Source organism: Bombina bombina, chromosome 7 (assembly GCF_027579735.1).
Source record: "Bombina bombina isolate aBomBom1 chromosome 7, aBomBom1.pri, whole genome shotgun sequence".
NCBI classification, from domain to species: Eukaryota; Metazoa; Chordata; class Amphibia; order Anura; family Bombinatoridae; genus Bombina; species Bombina bombina.
The window spans coordinates 444,612,751-444,636,345 of record NC_069505.1 but is presented as its reverse complement, the minus strand read 5'-3'; the positions used below and the strand labels follow the sequence as shown (position 1 = coordinate 444,636,345).

The following is a 23,595-nucleotide window of genomic DNA, read 5'->3' as shown; positions in this document are numbered from 1 at the left end:
CAATCAGCAACCCCTATCTATGTGTGATGTGATATGGGTGTGAAAAAGTGTCAATGTGACCTAGCCTAATAGAGGCCAACAGAAGAGAAAAAAAAAAAAAAAAAAGAACCTTGATATGGCAGCATTCTGAATACCAATATATATATATATATATACTTTTTTTTTTTTTTTTTTTTTTCTCTTCTGTTGGCCTCTATTAGGCTAGGTCACATTGACACTTTTTCACACCCATATCACATCACACATAGATAGGGGTTGCTGATTGTTTTTGCATTATCCTACACAGTGGTTGTTTAGTATTTCGCCTGTGTAACCATTTTTTTATTTTTCCACTTACATTAGCGTTATAGCACTTTAATATTATTATTACTTATAAGATTACCATGATCAGATGACTTATTTTTAGGATACAAGGGTATCTTTATGTTGGACCAATGATCACACATCTATATATATATACTTTCTGCACGCCATTTAGATATAGCTTTAGGTTTTGATTACATTCCACACTTTATTCTTGGCTTATCATTTTTATTATAAATATCTCGCTAGTACATTTATATTAAATATAGGTACATACATTTTGCATATAAGATATCACAGATAGGGTTTAACATTAGTTAGTCATTGTGTCATTTTTTTCTTTCCCACAAGGTTTAAACTGTCTTACAATGGAATAATCTTTCTATGGCTTAGGTGCTCTAGAGTTGCATTTTACATTTTATTTAATATGTGGTAGCATGCAAAAGCTTAATTATATATTGGGTTGAGATTCCCTCTTAGTAAATTTATTTATATATTCATGTTGACACATCTAGTATTAATTACTTGCTATAGGTTTGCACATAAGGTGATTACTTATTTATTATTTATTTTTTAATTTTTTTATACTTAATACAGAGATATCTATTCTTATTTGAGATTTGCTCAAAATGGTTTGTGTTACATATGAGAGCTTTTTTGTTAGGGCAGAGAAACAAATGTCACACTTTAAAGGAGGGTTCAATGTAGATATAATACCAATTAAGGTCTATAATACTAAAGGAAAAATATAGATCTATTGTGATATAAAACATACATGTGGTCAGGCATATTAATTGATTATATGTAGAATAGAGACTATTAAAATACATGTATCTTGCTTATGTTTTTTATGTGGGTATATTATATTGTTGTACATATTGTGATTATTTTATTTTGAGGTGTATAACAAATGTTTTTATTGTGATTGTTATATTACTGTTCTCCATTTTTTATTTTTTAATCTTAATTTGAAGGGTTACAAGGTTATTGCTATTGTCTATTTTGGGTATGGCAATGGTATGGAGGTTAATACAGAGATATCTATTCTTATTTGGGATTTGCTCAAAATGGTTTGTTTTACATATGAGAGCTTTGTATATAGGGGTTTCCATGCCTACCAACTGCTGACCTGTGCAACAGGTGTTCACACTTTAGAAATTAATTAGCCTATCAGATTTAGTTTTATGTGTTCTATTGTCTTTATAAAGCAAGTGTTGTTAACATTTTAACATAGCCTGAGGAAACGGCCTGTGGTGGCTGAGAAACATGTCGCTGTTTTTAAAATAAAAGTTTTTAAATATACACTTGCTTTATCACAATTATTCTGCTCCTGTTTGGGGGCAGAGTGTGTGTGCTAGTCCTATCTTCCAAAGTGGTGATTTTCTGCATCCTGCAAATTGGATTCCACAGTCCACTGGGCGGCTGAGAGGTCCCAGTACTGCTGATATTGCACCTGGTGGTGCTTTGTTTCCTGTAAGTACAACCTTGAATCCTTTTTTATCTGGTGTACAAACGTTACTGGGCTATGTGTGTGCCTTTTTTGCCCTTATAGGCATCATAGGATAGGCCCTCGCCAAGGATCATCTCTATCTGGCTGGACCACTGTTTGATGTTCCAGGCTGCCACAATAGCACCATTTGGGTGCGCTACGCTTGTGAGTATATTTCCTATCCTGCTGATGTTTTGTATCCGACTGCTGTGACGTTACTAGGCCATGTTGGCGCCTCTGTGCTTTTTCTTATAGATCACGCCACACCAGGATGACCGTCCTATGACAGAGAGCTGCCTTCTTTCTTTTGGATTATTCTTTGTGCGGACATTTTATTATTTGATTACACCAATATCATCTGTGAGCATATCATCTCTAATAATCTGATATAAGTGTGCTAGGTTTATTGTATATTCTCTTAATTATCTGTATATATTTGCTTACCTGTTTGCTGCTTATTGTTAGCGCCCCCTAGGAGTGTGGTGTATGTTCTATATGCACCACCCTCCTTATATCTCCTTGCTCGTTTGTGGCTCCTCCGCCTCCTTCGTTTTGCGTTGGACTGTCGTCCCCCGAGGACGCTGAAGATGAACTTGCTTCCGTGGAAATTGCATCCGTAGAGGGCTTCTTCCCACTTTGTGACCTCCATGCCTTTACTCGGGACCGGTTTTGAAAAGTACCCGACTCATCACGTCTGAACTTCCGACGCTTACGTTCCTCCACTTCCTTCCGGAACGTCGCCGCGCCATCTTTGGCTGTCTGAACCAGCTGTTTGAAGTCATCCTCCGACGATGCCTCCCGGAGCTGTTCCTCCTGTTCTTGAATCTTCCCATCAAGGGTAAGTAATTCCTTTTTAGAAAACTCAATATTCAGAATCATTAAAGGGACATGAAACCCAATTTTATTCTTCCATGATTTAGAACGAGGATACAATTATAAACAACTTTCTAATTTACTTCTATTATCTAATTTGCTTCATTCTCTTGATATTCTTGGCTGAAAAGCATATCTAGATATGCTTAGTAGCTGCTGATTGGTAGCTGCAAATAGATGCCTCCTGTGATTGGCTCACCATGTGCATTGCTATTTCTTAATTAAAGGATATCTAAATAATGAAGCAAATTAGATAATAGAAGTAAATTGGAATGTCGTTTTAAAATTGTATTCTCTACCTTAATCATGAATTAATTTTTTTTTTTTTTTATAGTGTCCCTTTAAGTCGAACGAGCACTTATTTAGAATTTGTTGGTATCTTTGACAGAATTCAGAGTTCTCTTTGAAAAAAGTGGGCTGTAATCTTGAACGCATGCCCCGAGGTATGCGTTTAACACAATGGTATTCAGCTAAGGTTGAAGAGTGTAGCTCAATACTACATTGTCTCTTAATTAATCTCTCCAAATCCCTTGAAATCAACTTTGTCAGGTGCTGTTAGGAATTCCCTTGGTCCCAGAACAAACGTAGCAATACGTGCAGCATCCTCTTCTGAGTAGGAAAAGACACCAGATTCAGAGGTAGAACATGGTGTACTGCTTTGTGTGTGTATACTGGCCTGCTGTGTGTGTGTGTGTGTATACTGACCTACTTGTGTATGCCTTCTGTGTGTGTATACTGACCTACTTGTGTATGCCTGCTGTGTGTGTGTACTGACCTACTTGTGTATGCCTGCTGTGTGTGTGTACTGACCTACTTGTGTATGCCTGCTGTGTGTGTGTGTATACTGACCTACTTGTGTGTGTGTGTGTGTGTGTGTGTGTGTATACTGATCTACTTGTGTGTGTGTGTGTATACTGACCTGTGTGTGTGTGTGTGTGTATACTGACCTGTGTGTGTGTATACTGACCTACGTGTGTGTGTATACTGACCTACTTGTGTGTGTGTGTATACTGACCTACTTGTGTGTGTGTGTGTATACGGACGTGTGTGTGTATACGGACGTGTGTGTGTGTGTGTGTGTATACGGACGTGTGTGTGTATACGGACGTGTGTGTATACGGACGTGTGTGTGTGTATACGGACGTGTGTGTGTGTATGCGGACGTGTGTGTGTGTATGCGGACGTGTGTGTGTGTATGCGGACGTGTGTGTGTGTATGCGGACGTGTGTTTGTGTGTATGCGGACGTGTGTGTGTATGCGGACGTGTGTGTGTGTGTATACGGACGTGTGTGTGTGTGTGTATGCTGACGTGTGTGTGTGTATGCTGACGTGTGTGTGTGTATGCTGACGTGTGTGTGTGTGTATGCGGACGTGTGTGTGTGTATGCGGACGTGTGTGTGTGTATGCGGACGTGTGTGTGTGTATGCGGACGTGTGTGTGTGTATGCGGACGTGTGTGTGTGTATGCGGACGTGTGTGTGTGTATGCGGACGTGTGTGTGTGTATGCGGACGTGTGTGTGTGTATGCGGACGTGTGTGTGTGTATGCGGACGTGTGTGTGTGTGTGTATGCGGACGTGTGTGTATGCGGACGTGTGTGTATGCGGACGTGTGTGTGTATGCGGACGTGTGTGTGTATGCTGACGTGTGTGTGTATGCTGACGTGTGTGTGTATGCTGACGTGTGTGTGTATGCTGACGTGTGTGTGTATGCGTATGCTGACGTGTGTGTGTGTGTATGCTGACGTGTGTGTGTATATGCTGACGTGTGTGTGTGTGTGTGTGTGCGCTGACGTGTGTATGCTGACGTGTGTGTGTGCGCTGACGTGTGTGTGTATACTGACCTACGTACGTGTGTGTGTGTATACTGACCTACGTACGTGTGTGTGTATACGTACGTGTGTGTGTATGCGTACGTGTGTGTGTATGCTGACGTGTGTGTGTGTATGCTGACGTGTGTGTGTGTATGCTGACGTGTGTGTGTGTATGCTGACGTGTGTGTGTGTATGCTGACGTGTGTGTGTGTATGCTGACGTGTGTGTGTGTGCGGACGTGTGTGTGTGTGCGGACGTGTGTGTGTGTGTGCTGACGTGTGTGTGTGTATGCTGACGTGTGTGTGTGTATGCTGACGTGTGTGTGTGTGCGGACGTGTGTGTGCGGACGTGTGTGTGTGTGTGCGGACGTGTGTGTGTGTATGCGGACGTGTGTGTGTGTGTGCGGACGTGTGTGTGTGTATGCGGACGTGTGTGTGTGTATGCGTATGCTGACGTGTGTGTGTGTGTGTGTGTGTGTGTGTGTATGCTGACGTGTGTGTGTGTGTATGCTGACGTGTGTGTGTATATGCTGACGTGTGTGTGTGTGTGCGCTGACGTGTGTGTGTATACTGACCTACGTACGTGTGTGTGTGTGTATACTGACCTACGTACGTGTGTGTGTATACGTACGTGTGTGTGTATGCTGACGTGTGTGTGTGTATGCTGACGTGTGTGTGTGTATGCTGACGTGTGTGTGTGTATGCTGACGTGTGTGTGTATGCTGACGTGTGTGTGCGGACGTGTGTGTGTGTGTGCGGACGTGTGTGTGTGTATGCTGACGTGTGTGTGTGTATGCTGACGTGTGTGTGTGTATGCTGACGTGTGTGTGTGTGTGCGGACGTGTGTGTGTGTGTGCGGACGTGTGTGTGTGTGTGCGGACGTGTGTGTGTGTATGCGGACGTGTGTGTGTGTGTGCGGACGTGTGTGTGTGTATGCGGACGTGTGTGTGTGTATGCGTATGCTGACGTGTGTGTGTGTGTGTGTATGCTGACGTGTGTGTGTGTGTATGCTGACGTGTGTGTGTGTGTGTGCGCTGACGTGTGTATGCTGACGTGTGTGTGTGCGCTGACGTGTGTGTGTATACTGACCTACGTACGTGTGTGTGCGTGTATACTGACGTGTGTGTGTGTATACTGACCTACGTACGTGTGTGTGTATACGTACGTGTGTGTGTATGCTGACGTGTGTGTGTGTATGCTGACGTGTGTGTGTGTATGCTGACGTGTGTGTGTGTATGCGGACGTGTGTGTGTGTGTGTGTATGCGGACGTGTGTGTGTGTATGCGGACGTGTGTGTGTGTGTGTGCGCTGACGTGTGTATGCTGACGTGTGTGTGTGCGCTGACGTGTGTGTGTATACTGACCTACGTACGTGTGTGTGCGTGTATACTGACGTGTGTGTGTGTATACTGACCTACGTACGTGTGTGTGTATACGTACGTGTGTGTGTATGCTGACGTGTGTGTGTGTATGCTGACGTGTGTGTGTGTATGCTGACGTGTGTGTGTGTATGCGGACGTGTGTGTGTGTGTGTGTATGCGGACGTGTGTGTGTGTATGCGGACGTGTGTGTGTGTGTGTATGCGGACGTGTGTGTGTGTGTGTATGCGGACGTGTGTGTGTGTGTATGCGGACGTGTGTGTGTGTGTGTGTATGCGGACGTGTGTGTGTGTGTGTGTATGCGGACGTGTGTATGCGGACGTGTGTATGCGGACGTGTGTATGCGGACGTGTGTATGCGGACGTGTGTATGCGGACGTGTGTATGCGGACGTGTGTATGCGGACGTGTGTATGCGGACGTGTGTATGCGGACGTGTGTATGCGGACGTGTGTATGCGGACGTGTGTGTGTGCGCTGACGTGTGTGTGTATACTGACCTACGTACGTGTGTGTGCGTGTATACTGACGTGTGTGTGTATACTGACCTACGTACGTGTGTGTATACGTACGTGTGTGTGTATGCTGACGTGTGTGTGTGTATGCTGACGTGTGTGTGTGTATGCTGACGTGTGTGTGTGTGTGTATGCGGACGTGTGTGTGTGTATGCGGACGTGTGTGTGTGTGTATGCGGACGTGTGTGTGTATGCGGACGTGTGTGTGTATGCGGACGTGTGTGTGTGTGTGTATGCGGACGTGTGTGTGTGTGTATGCGGACGTGTGTGTGTGTGTGTGCGGACGTGTGTGTGCGGACGTGTGTGTGCGGACGTGTGTGTGCGGACGTGTGTGTGCGGACGTGTGTGTGCGGACGTGTGTGTGCGGACGTGTGTGTGCGGACGTGTGTGTGCGGACGCGTGTGTGTGTGTGTATGCGGACGCGTGTGTGTGTGTGTATGCGGACGCGTGTGTGTGTGTATGCGGACGCGTGTGTGTGTGTGTATGCGGACGTGTGTGTGTGTATGCGGACGCGTGTGTGTGTGTGTATGCGGACGCGTGTGTGTGTGCTGACGTGTGTGTGTGCTGACGTGTGTGTGCTGACGTGTGTGTGTGTGCTGACGTGTGTGTGTGCGCTGACGTGTGTGTGTGCGCTGACGTGTGTGTGCGCGCTGACGTGTGTGTGTATACTGACCTACGTACGTGTGTGTGCGTGTATACTGACGTGTGTGTGTGTATACTGACCTGTGTGTGTGTGTGTGTGTGTATACGTACGTGTGTGTGTGTGTGTATGCTGACGTGTGTGTGTATGCTGACGTGTGTGTGTATGCTGACGTGTGTGTGTGTGTGTGTGCGCGCTGACGTGTGTGCGCTGGCGTGTGTGTGTGCGTGTATACTGACCTACGTACGTGTGTGTGCGTGTATACTGACGTGTGTGCGTGTATACTGACCTACGTACGTGTGTGTGTATACGTACGTACGTGTGTGTGTGTGTGTGTACGTACGTGTGTGTGTGTATACGTACGTACGTGTGTGTATACGTACGTACGTGTGTGTGTACGTACGTGTGTGTGTATACGTACGTACGTGTGTGTGTGTATGCTGACGTGTGTGTGTGTGTGCGCTGACGTGTGTGTGCGCTGACGTGTGTGTGTATACTGACCTACGTACGTGTGTGTGTATACGTACGTGTGTGTGCTGACGTGTGTGTGTGTATGCTGACGTGTGTGTATGCTGACGTGTGTGTGTATGCTGACGTGTGTGTATGCTGACGTGTGTGTGTGTGTATGCTGACGTGTGTGTGCGCTGGCGTGTGTGTGTGCGCTGGCGTGTGTGTGTGCGCTGACGTGTGTGTGCGCGCTGACGTGTGTGTGCGTGTATACTGACCTACGTGTGTGTGCGTGTATACTGACGTGTGTGCGTGTATACTGACCTACGTACGTGTGTGTGTGTATACGTACGTACGTACGTGTGTGTGTGTGTATACGTACGTGTGTGTGTATACGTACGTACGTGTGTGTGTGTATACGTACGTACGTGTGTGTGTGTATACGTACGTACGTGTGTGTGTGTGTACGTACGTGTGTGTGTGTACGTACGTGTGTGTGTACGTACGTGTGTGTGTATGCGTACGTGTGTGTATGCGTACGTACGTGTGTGTGTATGCGTACGTACGTGTGTGTATGCGTACGTACGTGTGTGTATGCGTACGTACGTGTGTGTGTATGCGTACGTACGTGTGTGTATGCGTACGTACGTGTGTGTATGCGTACGTACGTGTGTGTATGCGTACGTACGTGTGTGTATGCGTACGTACGTGTGTGTATGCGTACGTACGTGTGTGTGTATGCGTACGTACGTGTGTGTGTATGCGTACGTGTGTGTGTGTATGCGTACGTGTGTGTGTGTGTATACGTGTACGTGTGTGTGTATACGTGTGTGTGTATACGTGTACGTGTGTGTGTATACGTGTGTGTGTGTATACGTACGTACGTGTGTGTGTGTATACGTACGTGTGTGTGTGTATACGTACGTACGTGTGTGTGTATACTGACCTACTTGTGTATGCCTGCTGCACTTGTGCCTGGTGTGTGTATATGTATATATACTGACCTACCTGTGTATGCCTGCTGCGCTTGTGTCTGGTGTGTGTGTGTGTGTGTGTATGTATATATACTGACCTACCTGTGTATACCTGGTGCGCTCGTGCCTGTCGTGTGTGTATATACTGACCTACCTGTGTATGCCTGCTGCGCTCGTGACTGGTGTGTGTGTGTGTATATACTGACCTACCTGTGTATGCCTGCTGCGCTCGTGCCTGTCGTGTGTGTGTGTATATGTATATATACTGACCTACCTGTGTATGCCTGCTGCACTTGTGCCTGTTTGTGTGTGTGTATATATACTGACCTACCTGTGTATGCCTGCTGCGCTCGTGCCTGTTTGTGTGTGTGTATATATACTGACCTACCTGTGTATGCCTGCTGCGCTCGTGCCTGTTTGTGTGTGTGTGTGTGTGTATATACTGACCTACCTGTGTATACCTGCTGCGCTCGTGCCTGTCTGTGTGTGTGTGTATATGTGTATATATACTGACCTACCTGTGTATACCTGCTGCGCTCGTGCCTGTCTGTGTGTGTGTATATGTGTATATATACTGACCTACCTGTGTATACCTGGTGCGCTCGTGCCTGTCGTGTGTGTGTGTGTATGTATATATACTGACCTACCTGTGTATACCTGGTGCGCTCGTGCCTGTCGTGTGTGTGTATGTATATATACTGACCTACCTGTGTATGCCTGCTGCACTTGTGCCTGTTTGTGTGTGTGTATATATATACTGACCTACCTGTGTACACCTGCTGCGCTCGTGCCTGTCGTGTGTATGTGTATGTGTGTGTGTGTATATATACTGACCTACCTGTGTATACCTGGTGCGCTCGTGCCTGTCGTGTGTGTTTGTGTATATATACTGACCTACCTGTGTATGCCTGCTGCACTTGTGCCTGTTTGTGTGTGTGTATATATAATGACCTACCTGTGTATGCCTGCTGCACTTGTGCCTGTTTGTGTGTGTGTATATATACTGACCTACCTGTGTATGCCTGCTGCGCTCGTGCCTGTTTGTGTGTGTGTATATACTGACCTACCTGTGTATACCTGCTGCGTGTGTGTGTGTATATATACTGACCTACCTGTGTATACCTGGTGCGCTCGTGCCTGTCGTGTGTGTATATGTATATATACTGACCTACCTGTGTATACCTGGTGCGCTCGTGCCTGTCGTGTGTGTATATGTATATATACTGACCTACCTGTGTATACCTGGTGCGCTCGTGCCTGTCGTGTGTGTATATGTATATATACTGACCTACCTGTGTATACCTGGTGCGCTCGTGCCTGTCGTGTGTGTATATGTATATATACTGACCTACCTGTGTATACCTGGTGCGCTCGTGCCTGTCGTGTGTGTATGTATATATACTGACCTACCTGTGTGTACCTGCTGCGCTCGTGCCTGCAAGTACCTGCCACGTGTGTGTATTTATGTGTACAGACGCCGCATGTGACTTGCACAGACTTGGGTATACTGTATAGGGGAAGTAAATGCTATAACATATTAAACTGATGTTGCTTCTTTGTTTTTCAGTATGGGAGCATCTATCCCTTCCTCCCCGACTAAAGAGTCGTCATCAGACACGTCGGCGGTAAATATGTGCGCTCTGTGCCACAAGCGCACTCCTCTTACTGCTTTGTACCATCTCTGCCATTTGTACTGAGTTACTAAATGATTAATCCCAGGGAAGCCGTAATATGCAGTCACTTTCCTAACCTCTCACAAATTCCTTCTGTTTATGGTGGGAGCGCCTTTTGTCTAGTTGCCTCGGCCTATGGTTATACTGTGTGTGACTTGTGTTGTCTCTTACAGGAGGAGCCAGTGAAAGACGAGCGAGCACCCACCCCACCGCCGCAGCCCGAGACAGACGAGAGTGACCTGGGTATGATGCACACTCCTGACCGAGGGAGGGCGGATACCCCAGTGAGGGGGGGGGGGGGCTGGGTGTGATGCGGACTTGGCCATCTCACACCCCTGACTGAGGGAGGGTAGATACCCCAGTGAGGGGGGGGCTGGGTGTAATGCGGACTTGGCCATCTCACACCCCTGACCGAGGGAGGGCAGGTACCCCAGTGTGTGTGTGGGGGCGGCCTGGGTATGATGACTAAGGCAGAGGGTGAGCGCAGAAGTAAAATGACTATGTAACGGGTGCTGATCTCTTTGCTTGGAGGTATTTTGTTGAGGAGGATTTGGGCAGTTGTGTATCTCATCCTGCTGCTAGGAATAAGGTTTGTTTTTTACTTCCCTGGTATGTTGCAGTAATAGGGCTGCTGCTGGTCTTATTTATTTTATATTCTGTATAGTTACCTGGCTGTAAAGTATCCAGGTGTAGCACTCTCCTCCTCTCACTGCCCCTGCATAGAAAGATCCCAGTCAGCACACCGTGCCCGGGCCACAAACTCCACTGGCGTTTAGAGGCTGCAGGGCCACTGATCTAAGGGCTGATGTAGGTATGTAGCACACAGATGGGCTGCAGGACCAGGGGTCTGATCTAAGGGCTGATGTAGGTATGTAGCACACCGGGGCTGCAGGCCTAGGGGTCTGATCTAAGGACTGATGTAGGTATGTAGCACACCGGGGCTGCAGGGCTAGGGGTCTGATATAAGGGATGATGTAGGTATGTAGTACACAGGGGCTGCAGGGCTAGGGGTCTGATCTAAGGGCTGATGTAGGTATGTAGCACACCGGGGCTGCAGGGCTAGGGGTCTGATCTAAGGGCTGATGTAGGTATGTAGCACACCGGGCTGCAGGGCTAGGGGTCTGATCTAAGGGCTGATGTACGTATGTAGCACACCGGGGCTGCAGGGCTAGGGGTCTGATCTAAGGGCTGATGTAGGTATGTAGCACACCGGGACTGCAGGGCTAGGGGTCTGATCTAAGGGCTGATGTAGGTATGTAGCACACCGGGGCTGCAGGGCTAGGGGTCTGATCTAAGGACTGATGTAGGTATGTAGCACACCGGGGCTGCAGGGCTAGGGGTCTGATATAAGGGATGATGTAGGTATGTAGTACACAGGGGCTGCAGGGCTAGGGGTCTGATCTAAGGGCTGATGTAGGTATGTAGCACACCGGGGCTGCAGGGCTAGGGGTCTGATCTAAGGGCTGATGTAGGTATGTAGCACACCGGGGCTGCAGGGCTAGGGGTCTGATCTAAGGGCTGATGTAGGTATGTAGCACACCGGGGCTGCAGGGCTAGGGGTCTGATCTAAGGGCTGATGTAGGTATGTAGCACACCGGGGCTGCAGGGCTAGGGGTCTGATCTAAGGGCTGATGTAGGTATGTAGCACACAGGGGGGCTGCAGGACCAGGGGTCTGATGTAGGTATGTAGCACACAGAGGGGCTGCAGGGCCACTGATCAGATCTGCAGTCTTATATGGGAGTTAGAGGGGCTGCAGTGCCCCGGGGTCTTATTTCTTTTATTGAAGATCCTTTAAAAATAGCAACGTTTCGTGACCATATGTCACTTAATCATGCCTTGTGTTACACACTAATAAGTTGTTCCTTTTAAACTTTCAATTTCTCGCGCCAAACACTTCCAACAGTGGGTTCTCAGCGCCATCTACTGGTGTTCTATTCAAATAACATCTTATAGTATTTATTTTAAACAACATATGTAACATTAAAAACAAAGTATCGCTGTGTATGCATTTTTTACAGTAGCAACAATTATTACATATAATGACTTTCTTAATACAAGGTAGTCTGCATGATGTCCCCGCAATTTTTAAACATATCAGTAAAGGCAACTATATCTAGTAAAGTACAACCTGAGAGCAGATTACAAGAAACATGACAGGTCAAAATCCCTATTTAACCCTTTGGCTGCCATGGATTACAATTTAAAAATCCACCACATCTCCCTTTGAGTAACTGTTCTCTGTCTGATCCATTTCTGCGTACCTGAACCTGCACTATGACCTGCCAGCGTAGCTGGCTGACATTATGCCCTTTTTCTATAAAATGTTTTGACAAGGGTGCTTCAACATTTGTACCTTGTATTAAGAAAGTCATATGTAATAATTGTTGCTACTGTAAAAAATGCATACACAGTGATACTTTGTTTTTAATGTTACATATGTTGTTTAAAATTAATACTATAAGATGTTATTTGAATAGAACACCAGTAGATGGCGCTGAGAACCCACTGTTGGAAGTGTTTGGCGCGAGAAATTGAAAGTTTTAAAGGAACAACTTATTAGTGTGTAACACAAGGCATGATTAAGTGACATATGGTCACGAAACGTTGCTATTTTTATAGGATCTTCAATAAAAGATATTTTTTACCAAACAGTGCTGGTGAACCGTACATATTTTGCATTGATCAGAGGGTTTGCAGTTTAACCTCAGCACCGTGCACTAACAGCTGTGCTGTATTCAATAATGATATTGGGGTCTTATTTCTTGTCATTTTATGTGCTGCGACAAGCAGATTGTAAAAAGGAGCACATAGTTAGTGCTTTGGTACCTCAGCCAACCCTGCTGTGTGTGTGGCTTAGTGGGTGCGTACAATAGTGTTAATGGGACTGGGTTTAATTGGCATGTGGTGTGATTTTAGTCTGGGAATGTGGCTTTGATACGGTCTTACTTTGTAATTGTGCTTATACCATTGCTCCAGCCTTTATTCAGTTTTCTTTGTTACAGAGATTGATAACGAGGGAGTTATTGACCCTGATGAGGATGAACCGCAGGAGATGGGCAATGAAGACGAAGAGGTAATAATTATACATTACGCAGTGTAACCATTGTCTCTGGGAGACTGGATATGTCTGTCTATGCATGGTCTATTGCTTTTACTCTTAGTCCATTGTATACCCTGCTGGGGCACGGGCTGTCTTTGAGGTGGGGGCTGTCTGTAGGCTGGGCACTGGAGTGCAGGCTGTCTTTAAGGTGGGGGCTGTCTGTAGGCTGGGCACTGGAGTGCAGGCTGTCTGTAGGCTGGGCACTGGGGTGGGGGCTGTCTGTAGGCTGGGCACTGGGCTGGGGGCTGTCTGTAGGCTGGGCACTGGGGTGGGGGCTATCATTAGGCTGGGGGCTGTCTTTAGGCTGGGCACTGGGGTGCAGGCTGTTTTTAGGGTGGGGGCTGTCTTTAGGCTGTCTTTGGGGTGGGGGCTGGGTTGCAAGCTGAATACTCTTCTTTGTAGATTACAGAAGAAATGATGGACCAGGCCAATGAAAAGAAAGTGGAAGCAATAAACGCTCTGGGAGATGGTGAGTGGTTCAGGGCGTGCCATTTGGGGTGACACTAAAGTATGTGGGGTGGGATCTGTACTAACTTGTGTATTTTGTTCCCCCAGGAGATCTAGAGAAAGCCATTAACCTGTTCACTGAGGCAATAAAGCTGAACCCTCGGCTTGCTATTTTATATGCAAAGAGAGCGAGGTGAGTGTCTCTATCGGCTGCTCGTCAGTCAGCACTGCTCTTTCCCCCTCACCACCTGCTATTTCCTGTTTCCCCAGTGTATACGTAAAGCTGCAGAAGCCAAGAGCTGCTATCAGGGACTGCGACAAAGCCATAGCCATTAATCCTGACTCGGCACAGCCGTACAAGTGGAGAGGGAAAGCACACAGGTAGCAGAGCTGCCCTCTGGGGTGTCACTTGCAAGAGTCTCCACCCACCAACCCTAGGTCACTCACCGGTCTTTATTTCAGGCTGTTGGGGCACTGGGAGGAAGCTGCACAAGATCTGGCCACAGCGTGTAAACTGGATTATGATGAGGATGCAAGCACCTTGCTGAAAGAGGTTCAGCCACGGGTAAGTGACAGCCACTTGATTAGGTGATCATTTGACGGACTGACTGAGAAAATGGCATAGGTGACTTCATGTCTTTTACAAGATACAATAAGTCCACGGATTTCATCCTTGTGGGATATCGCCTCATGGTCAGCAGGAGGAGGCAAAGAGCTCCACAGCAGAGCTGCATAAATAGCTCCTCCCTTCCCTCCCAACCCAGTCATTCTCTTTGCCTGTGTTAGTGATAGGAAGAGGTAAAGTGAGGTGTTAGTTTGGATTCTTCAATCAAGAGAGTTTTATTTTTAAATGGTGCCAAAGTGTGCTATTTTACTATAGGGCAGCATCTGGAGTGATAGCCTTTTAGGCTATGGGAACTGGTGGAGTTTTAGCTTCACTGCGCCTCCCATGCTTGTGCTGCTTCTCTGTGTATGGTCTTAGAGATACAAGCGACTATAGTGGTCCCTCCAGAGAAATTGAGTAAGATGGACAAATATTTGGAGGTCCCTTCATATTCTGACGTTTTTCCGGTTCCTAAGAGAATCTCGGAAATTATTGCTAGGGAATGGGAAAGACCGGGTATCCCGTTTTCCCCCTCCCCTATGTTTAAGAAAATGTACCCTATAGCTGACTCCGTGAGGGATTCTTGGCAGACAATCCCTAAGGTGGAGGGAGCTATCTCTACCCTAGCTAAGCGTACGACTATCCTTATTGAGGACAGTTGTGCTTTCAAGGACCCCATGGATAAAAAGTTGGAGGGTCTTCTCAAAAAACTTTATATTCATCAAGGGTTTCTATTGCAACCAACGGCCCTCATTGTTAGTCACAACTGCGGTTGCTTTTTGGTTTGACGCTCTAGAAGATTCTCTTAGAACAGACTTCTTTAGAGGAAATACAGGATAGAATTAAGGCCCTTAAGCTGGCTAATTCTTTTATTTACGGATGCCTCTTTTCAGATCACCAAATTGGCGGCTAAGAATTCAGGGTTTTCCATCTTAGCACGAAGAGCCTTATGGTTAAAATCTTGGTCTGCGGATGTGTCCTCTAAATCCAAGCTTTTGGCTATTCCTTTCAAGGGAAAGACCCTGTTCGGGCCTGACTTGAAGGAAATCATTTCTGACATTACGGGAAGTAAGGGTTACCTCCTCCCTCAAGATAAGACATCTAAGCAAAGGGGACGACAGAGAAATTTTCGTTCATTTTCGAAATTTTAAGGGAATCCCCTCATCTTCCGCTAAACAAGAAGGGAATTTTTCCCAAGCAAAGTCCACCTGGAGACCCAACCAGGCTTGGAACAAGGGTAAGCAACCCAAGAAGCCCGCTGCTGCTCCCAAGACAGCATGAAGGGGCAGCCCCCGATCCGAGACCGGATCTGGTAGGGGGCAGACTTTCTCTTTGTCCAGGCTTGGATAAGAGACGTTCAGGATCCCTGGACACTGGAGATCGTGTCTCAAGGGTATCAGTTGGAGTTCAAAAATTCCTTCCCCAGAGGAAGGTTTCTTTTTTCACGATCACCTGTCGACCAGATAAAGAGAGGCGTTCTTACGCTGTGTAAGATCTCTCCCTCATGGGAGTAATATGTCCCGTTCCGATTCAGGGGCAGGGGTTTTACTAAAATCTCTTTGTAGTTCCCAAAAGAGAGGGAACGTTTCGACCCATTTTAGATCTCAAAAGTCTAAACAAGTTTCTCAGAGTTCCATCTTTCAAGATGGAAACAGTTTGGACCATGCTTCCATTGATCCAGGAGGGTCAATATATGGCTACCAGGGATCTAAAGGATGCATATCTACATGTCCCTATCCACAGGGATCATCACAAGTTCCTGAGGTTTGCCTTCCTGGACAAACATTTTCAGTTTGTGGCCCTTCCCTTCGGCCTGGCCACGGCACCCAGAATTTTTACAAAGGTTCTGGGGTCTCTGCTGGCGGTTCTAAGACTGCAGGGCATTGCTGTAGCGCCTTATCTGGACAATATTCTAATCCAGGCGTCTTATCAGCTAGCAAAGTCCCATACCGACATTTTTCTGTCCTTTCTAAGGACTCACGGGTGGAAGGTGAATCTAGAGAAAAGTTCACTAATTCCACAGACAAGGGTTCCCTTCCTGTGAACTCTAATAGACTCTATCCATGAAAATCTTTTTGACGGAGGTCAGAAAGTTAGATTCTGAATACATGCTGATCTCTTCAGTCCAATCCTCGGCTGTCAGTAGCTCAGTGCATGGAGGCAATTGGATTGATAGTGGCTGCAATGGACATCGTTCCATTTGCTCGTTTTCATCTCTGACCTCTACAACTGAGCATGCTCAGACAATGGAATGGAGATTATGCAAATTTGTCTCCTCAAATAGATCTGGATCAGGTGACAAGGGACTCTCTTCTTTGGTGGTTGTCGCCGGATCATCTGTCCCAAGGGACGTGCTTCCGCAGACCCTCATAGGTGATAGTGACAACGGACGCCAGCCTGATGGGCTGTGGTGCAGTCTGGAACTCCCTGAAGGCTCAGGGTGTGTGGGCTCGGTCGGAGTCTCTTCTCCCCATCAATATTCTGGAGTTGAGAGAAATATTCAATGCGCTTCAGACTTGGCCTCCGTTGGCTTCGGCCAAATTCATCAGATTCCAGTCGGACAACATCACGACTGTGGCTTATCAATCATTGGGGAGGAACAAGGAGTTCCTTAGCGATGACAGAAGTATCCAAGATAATTCAGTGGGCGGAAGCTCACTTTTGTTATCTGTCAGCAATCTACATCCCAGGAGTGGACAACTGGGAGGCAGGGATCCTCAGGCCGAACTGATGCCTTGGCAGTTCAACCTAGCTTAAGTGTTCCCTCCATTTGCCCTCCTTCCCCGGGTGATGGCTTGAGTCAAACAGGAGAGGGCTTCGGTGATCCTCATCGCTCCGGTGTGGCCTCGCAGGACTTGGTATGCAGATCTGGTGGTCATGTCATCTCTGCCACCGTGGAAGCTTCCATTTAGGCAGGACCTTCTCATTCAGGGACTCTTCCATCATCCGAATCTAGTTTCTCTGCAGCTGACTGCTTGGAGATTGAACGCTTGATTTTATCTAAGCGAGGGTTCTCTGAATCGGTCATTGATACCTTGATTCAGGCACGTAAGCCTGTTAGAAAAATTTACCATAAGATATGGCGTAAATATATTTATTGGTGTGAATCCAAGGGCTACTCATGGAGTAGGGTTAGGATTCCCAGGATTTTATCCTTTCTCCAAGCCTCCTGAACGAATTACGGCTCATTCTACTAGTGCTGTGGCTTCCTCATGGGCATTTAAACATGATGCTTCTGTGGAACAGATTTGCAAAGCTGCGACTTGGTCGTCTATTCACACTTTTTCCAAAATTTACAAATTTGATACTTTTGCCTCGGCTGAGGCTGCTTTTGGGAGAAAGGTTCTTCAAGCAGTGGTGCCTTCCGTTTAGGTTCCTGTCTTGTCCCTCCCGTTTCATCCGTGTACTATAGCTTTGGTATTGTATCCCACAATTAAGGATGAAATCAGTGGACTCATCGTATCTTGTAAAAAGAAAAGGGAAATTTATTCTTACCTGATAAATTTGTTTCTTTTACGATACGATGAGTCCACGGCCCTCCCTGTTCTTTTTTTATGAGACAGGTCTTTATTTTTGTTAAACCTTAGTCACCTCTGCTCCTTGGCTTTTCCTTTCTCTTCCTAACTTCGGTCGAATGACTGGGTTGGGAGGGAAGGGAGGAGCTATTTATGCAGCTCTGCTGTGAGAGCTCTTTGCTTTCTCCTGCTGACCAGGAGGCGATATCCCACAAGTAAGGATAAAATCCGTGGACGTATCGTAAAAGAAACAAATTTATCAGGTAACAATAAATTTCCCTTTTTGTGCATGACTGAACTTTTCTGGATAATCAGCAGCAATAAATCCCCAGAGCTAATCGGTTCAGTGCTGGGATGTTGCTGTGAGATTTGTATGAAAGCTGTTTGTTCAATGCTGATTCGGAGCATTAAACCACTTCCTATAGATGCTCCTTTGTTTCTCACTCAGGCTCAGAGGATTGCAGAGCATCGCAGGAAATACGAGAGGAAACGCGAGGAGAAGGAAATAAACGAGAGAAAGGAGCGACTAAAGAAAGCCAGAGAGGAACATGAGCGAGCACAGAGGGTGAGTCCCCCCAGACAGGTGACAAGGACACATCAGCCTCTTCCTGGCTTGTTCATGTTACTACATCCGCCCGCTCTGTATACAACACATTCACTTCTTACTGTAACTGTACGCTCTGTATACAACACATTCACTTCTTACTGTAACTGCACGCTCTGTATACAACACATTCACTTACTGTAACTGCATGCTCTGTATACAACACATTCACTTGTTACTGTAACCGCCCGCTCTATATACAACATTCACTTGTTACTGTAACCGCCCGCTCTATATACAACATTCACTTGTTACTGTATCCGCCCGCTCTGTATACAACACATTCACTTGTTACTGCATCCGCCCGCTCTGTATACAACACATTCACTTGTTACTGTATCCGCCCGCTCTGTATACAACACATTCACTTGTTACTGTAACCGCCCGCTCTGTATACAACACATTTACTTGTTACTTTATCCGCCTGCTCTGTATATAACATTTACTTGTTACTGTAATCACTCGCTCTGTATATAGCATTCACTTTTTACTGTAACCGCCCACTCTGTATATAACATTCACTTGTCACTGTATCCGCCCGCTCTGTATAAAACACATTCACTTGTTACTGTAACCACTCGCTCTGTATACAACACATTCACTTGTTACTGTAACCGCACGCTCTGTATACAACACATTCACTTGTTACTGTAACCGCACGCTCTGTATACAACACATTCACTTGTTACTGTAACCGCACGCTCTGTATACAACACATTCGCATGTTACTGTAACCGCACGCTCTGTATATAACATTCACTTGTTACTGTATCCTCCCGCTCTGTATATAACATTCACTTGTTACTGTAACCACTCGCTCTGTATACAACACATTCACTTGTTACTGTATCCTCCCGCTCTGTATATAACATTCTCTTGATACTGTATCCTCCCGCTCTGTATATAACATTCACTTGTTACTGTAACCATTCTCTGTATATAACATTCACTTGTATACAGAGCGGGCGGATACAGTAACACATTTACTTGTTACTGTAACCACTCGCTCTGTATACAACACATTCACTTGTTACTGTAACCGCACGCTCTGTATACAACACATTCGCATGTTACTGTAACCGCACGCTCTGTATATAACATTCACTTGTTACTGTATCCTCCCGCTCTGTATATAACATTCACTTGTTACTGTAACCACTCGCTCTGTATACAACACATTCACTTGTTACTGTATCCTCCCGCTCTGTATATAACATTCACTTGTTACTGTAACCATTCTCTGTATATAACATTCACTTGTATACAGAGCGGGCGGATACAGTAACACATTTACTTGTTACTGTAACCACTCGCTCTGTATACAACATTCACTTGTTACTGTAACCGCCCACTTTGTATACAACACATTCACTTGTTACTGCATCCGCCCGCTCTGTATAAAACACATTCACTTGTATACAGAGTGGGCGGTTACAGTAACAAGTGAATGTGTTGTATACAGAGTGGGCGGTTACAGTAACAAGTGAATGTGTTGTATACAGAGTGGGCGGATACAGTAACAAGAGAATGTGTTGTATACAGAGCGGGCGGTTACAGTAACACATTCACTTGTTACTGTAACCGCACGCTCTGTATATAACATTCACTTGTATACAGAGTGGGCGGTTACAGTAACAAGTGAATGTGTTGTATACAGAGCGGGCGGATACAGTATCAAGAGAATGTTATATACAGAGCGTGCGGTTACAGTAACAAGTGAATGTGTTGTATACAGAGCGGGCGGATACAGTAACAAGAGAATGTGTTGTATACAGGGCGGGCGGTTACAGTAACAACACATTCACTTGTTACTGCATCCGCCCGCTCTGTATACAACACATTCACTTGTTACTGCATCCGCCCGCTCTGTATACAACACATTCACTTGTTACTGCATCCGCCCGCTCTGTATACAACATTCACTTGTTACTGCATCCGCCTGCTCTGTATACAACACATTCACTTGTTACTGTAACCGCCCGCTCTGTATACAACACATTTACTTGTTACTTTATCCGCCCGCTCTGTATACAACACATTCACTTGTTACTGCATCCGCACACTCTGTATACAACACATTCACTTGTTACTGCATCCGCCCGCTCTGTATACAACACATTCACTTGTTACTGCATCCGCCCACTCTGTATACAACACATTCACTTGTTACTGCATCCGCCCACTCTGTATACAACACATTCACTTCTCAACTGCTATAAACTGTAAGAAACAAGATGGATGTTACTGCTCTTACATTGTGCCCTCTGGTCCTCCAGTCACCCTTCAGCTTGTACCAATCTCTGTAGCATCTTTTATCCCAACTCAGTCGTCAGACAATACACTAGTTACTGCACCTTCTGTCGTCCTCTTATCCGGTGATTAGATAAACTCTCCCACAAGCACATGAGCATCAGAATCAGCCAATTATGCTGCCACCTTACAAATAAGGGGCACATTCCCTCTGATAGGATGACATGATTTCCATTCCTCGCACGTATTTTATGTACAGTGTGTATATTAACTTTCTCTTTACCAGGAGGAGGAGGAAAGACGACAAGCAGGGCCCCAGTTTGGAGGGTTTCCAGGTGTGTATCATCCAGTTTTGTGTTTTTGTTTGTAAGGAAACAGAATCATTCCTAAAAGGTGTATAATTTATATTGCTTGTCTGTAAACTACTGCGTTGGGTTTATTTATATGTAAATCAGGAATTAAAAGAATAAAAGCATGGAGCCAACATGAATTCTTTGTAATCTAAAATATGTAAACCTAGTGCCTGTGTAGTTTATCCTATATGCTCTGGATGTGTTGTCCCCTAGCTGTCAACTAGAATTCTGAATTAATAATTTAACCAGAGCGCCTAACCTATTGGGGGCTAGGATACAATGATCCGAGGTACACCTTTAACACCTCTTACACAGTTCATTGTATCCTAGCCCCCAATAGGTGAGGCGCTCTGGTTAAATGTATTCCTTGTAATCTGAACCTCACCACTGACATTAATTCAAACAAAACTAAGCTGTGTAGCCTAAACTGGTTCTTCAAACCAGGGGTCGGACCCATTACTGGGTTGCAACACCATGTTTACTGAGTCACGACTTGTGTGTTACCTTTTACAACACTTTCAATTTTACTACAATCAGGTATAAAATAGGCACGCTTTTCTTTCTAATGGCAATTAGAGTCCACAAATTCATTCATAACCTATGGGAAATACTTCACCTGACCACCAGGAGGAGGCAGACACCCCAAACAAAGCATTAAATATCCCTCACACTACTACCCTCCCAGTAGTTCTTTGCCTTGTTTCATGGAGGTTTGCAGAGAGGTGCTCTGCTGAAGAGTCAAATTTTATTGACCATAATGGATTGTTTCCTGCAAGAGAAGTCAGGGGATTTGGTAAAGGACACGTAATTCTCTTAGAGTCTTGGGGGCCGAATTATCATTGTGCGAGCGGCCATGATCCGATATTGCAGATCATGTCAGCTGCACATCGATAAATGCCGACAGCATACGCAAGCAGACAGGTTATGGAGCAGCGGTCTTCCTGAAGGCTCCCCAGAAACACGGGGCATCAAGCTCCAGATGGAGCTTGATAAATATGCTTCTGGTGGTCGTAGGGAAGTTCCCATGCCTCCCTCAGGGGTCTGAGCTTACCTCCCTTTACAGACCAACTGTGTTAGTTACTGATTTTTTTCTGTATGACAAGACCCAGACTGGATTAAGACTTCTGACTGAGTAAGTCCCTTTCTTCTGTTATGTGTGATCAGTCCACGGGTCATCATTACTTCTGGGATATAACTCCTCCCCAACAGGAAATGCAAGAGGATTCACCCAGCAGAGCTGCATATAGCTCCTCCCCTCTACGTCACTCCCAGTCATTCTCTTGCACCCAACGACTAGATAGGATGTGTGAGAGGACTATGGTGATTATACTTAGTTTTTATAACTTCAATCAAAAGTTTGTTATTTTACAATAGCACCGGAGCGTGTTATTGCCTCTCTGGCAGAGTTGGAAGAAGAATCTACCAGAGTTTTTACTATGATTTTAACCGGAGTAGTTAAGATCATATTGCTGTTTCTCGGCCATCTGAGGGAGGTAAAAGCTTCAGATCAGGGGACAGCGGGCAGATGAATCTGCATTGAGGTATGTAGCAGTTTTTATTTTCTGAATGGAATTGATGAGAAAATCCTGCCATACCGTTATGACATGTATGTATACTCTACACTTCAGTATTCTGGGGATGGTACTTCACTGGAATTACTCTGTAAAAAGTACATTAAACCTTTTAATAGGTATTTATTATGTTAAACGTTTTTGCTGGAATGTAGAATCGTTTGCATTTTCTGAGGTACTGAGTGAATAAATGTTTGGGCATTATTTTTCCACTTGGCAGTTGCTTGTTTTAATTGTGACAGTTTCGTTTCTCTCTCACTGCTGTGTGTGAGGGGGAGGGGCCGTTTTTTGGCGCTCTTTGCTACGCATCAAAATTTCCAGTCAGTTACTCTTGTATTTCCTACATGATCCGGTTCATCTCTAACAGAACTCAGGGGTCTTCAAACTTCTTTGAAGGGAGGTAGATTCTCTCAGCAGAGCTGTGAGACTTATATATTGACTGTGATTAAAAACGTTGCTCTGTTATTTTTACGTTTCAAATTTAATTATTGTTACTTTACTAATGGGAACAAACCTTTGCTAAAAGTTGTGTTGTTTTCAAGGATTGATGCTATAACAGTTTTTCAGTTCATTATTTCAACTGTCATTTAATCGTTTAGTGCTTCTTTGAGGCACAGTACGTTTTTGTTAAATAAGATTGTAACCAAGTTGCAAGTTTATTTGCTAGTGTGTTAAACATGTCTGATTCAGAGGAAGATACCTGTGTCATTTGTTCCAATGCCAAGGTGGAGCCCAATAGAAATTTATGTACTAACTGTATTGATGCTACTTTAAATAAAAGCCAATCTGTACAAATTGAACAAATTTCACCAAACAGCGAGGGGAGAGTTATGCCGACTAACTCGCCTCACGTGTCAGTACCTGCATCTCCCGCCCGGGAGGTGCGTGATATTGTGGCGCCTAGTACATCTGGGCGGCCATTACAGATAACATTACAAGATATGGCTACTGTTATGACTGAAGTTTTGGCTAAATTACCAGAACTAAGGGGCAAGCGTGATCACTCTGGGGTGAGAACAGAGTGCGCTGATAATACTAGAGCCATGTCTGA

General features: G+C 45.5%; 1 protein-coding gene across 2 annotated transcripts in view; it reads left to right on the top strand.

Annotated features, from left to right (window-relative positions):
• The window catches only part of ST13 (ST13 Hsp70 interacting protein), a 79,010-nt gene that overhangs the window by 17,002 nt on the left and 38,413 nt on the right, over positions 1 to 23,595 (top strand). For both annotated transcript variants that reach the window (XM_053721394.1, XM_053721393.1), the window contains exons 2-10: positions 9,994 to 10,051; positions 10,273 to 10,342; positions 13,103 to 13,173; positions 13,603 to 13,669; positions 13,756 to 13,840; positions 13,918 to 14,028; positions 14,110 to 14,212; positions 18,215 to 18,331; positions 20,907 to 20,955. In XM_053721394.1, the coding sequence (XP_053577369.1) occupies positions 9,994 to 10,051; positions 10,273 to 10,342; positions 13,103 to 13,173; positions 13,603 to 13,669; positions 13,756 to 13,840; positions 13,918 to 14,028; positions 14,110 to 14,212; positions 18,215 to 18,331; positions 20,907 to 20,955 (731 nt within the window). The remainder of the gene's footprint in view (positions 1 to 9,993; positions 10,052 to 10,272; positions 10,343 to 13,102; positions 13,174 to 13,602; positions 13,670 to 13,755; positions 13,841 to 13,917; positions 14,029 to 14,109; positions 14,213 to 18,214; positions 18,332 to 20,906; positions 20,956 to 23,595) is intronic.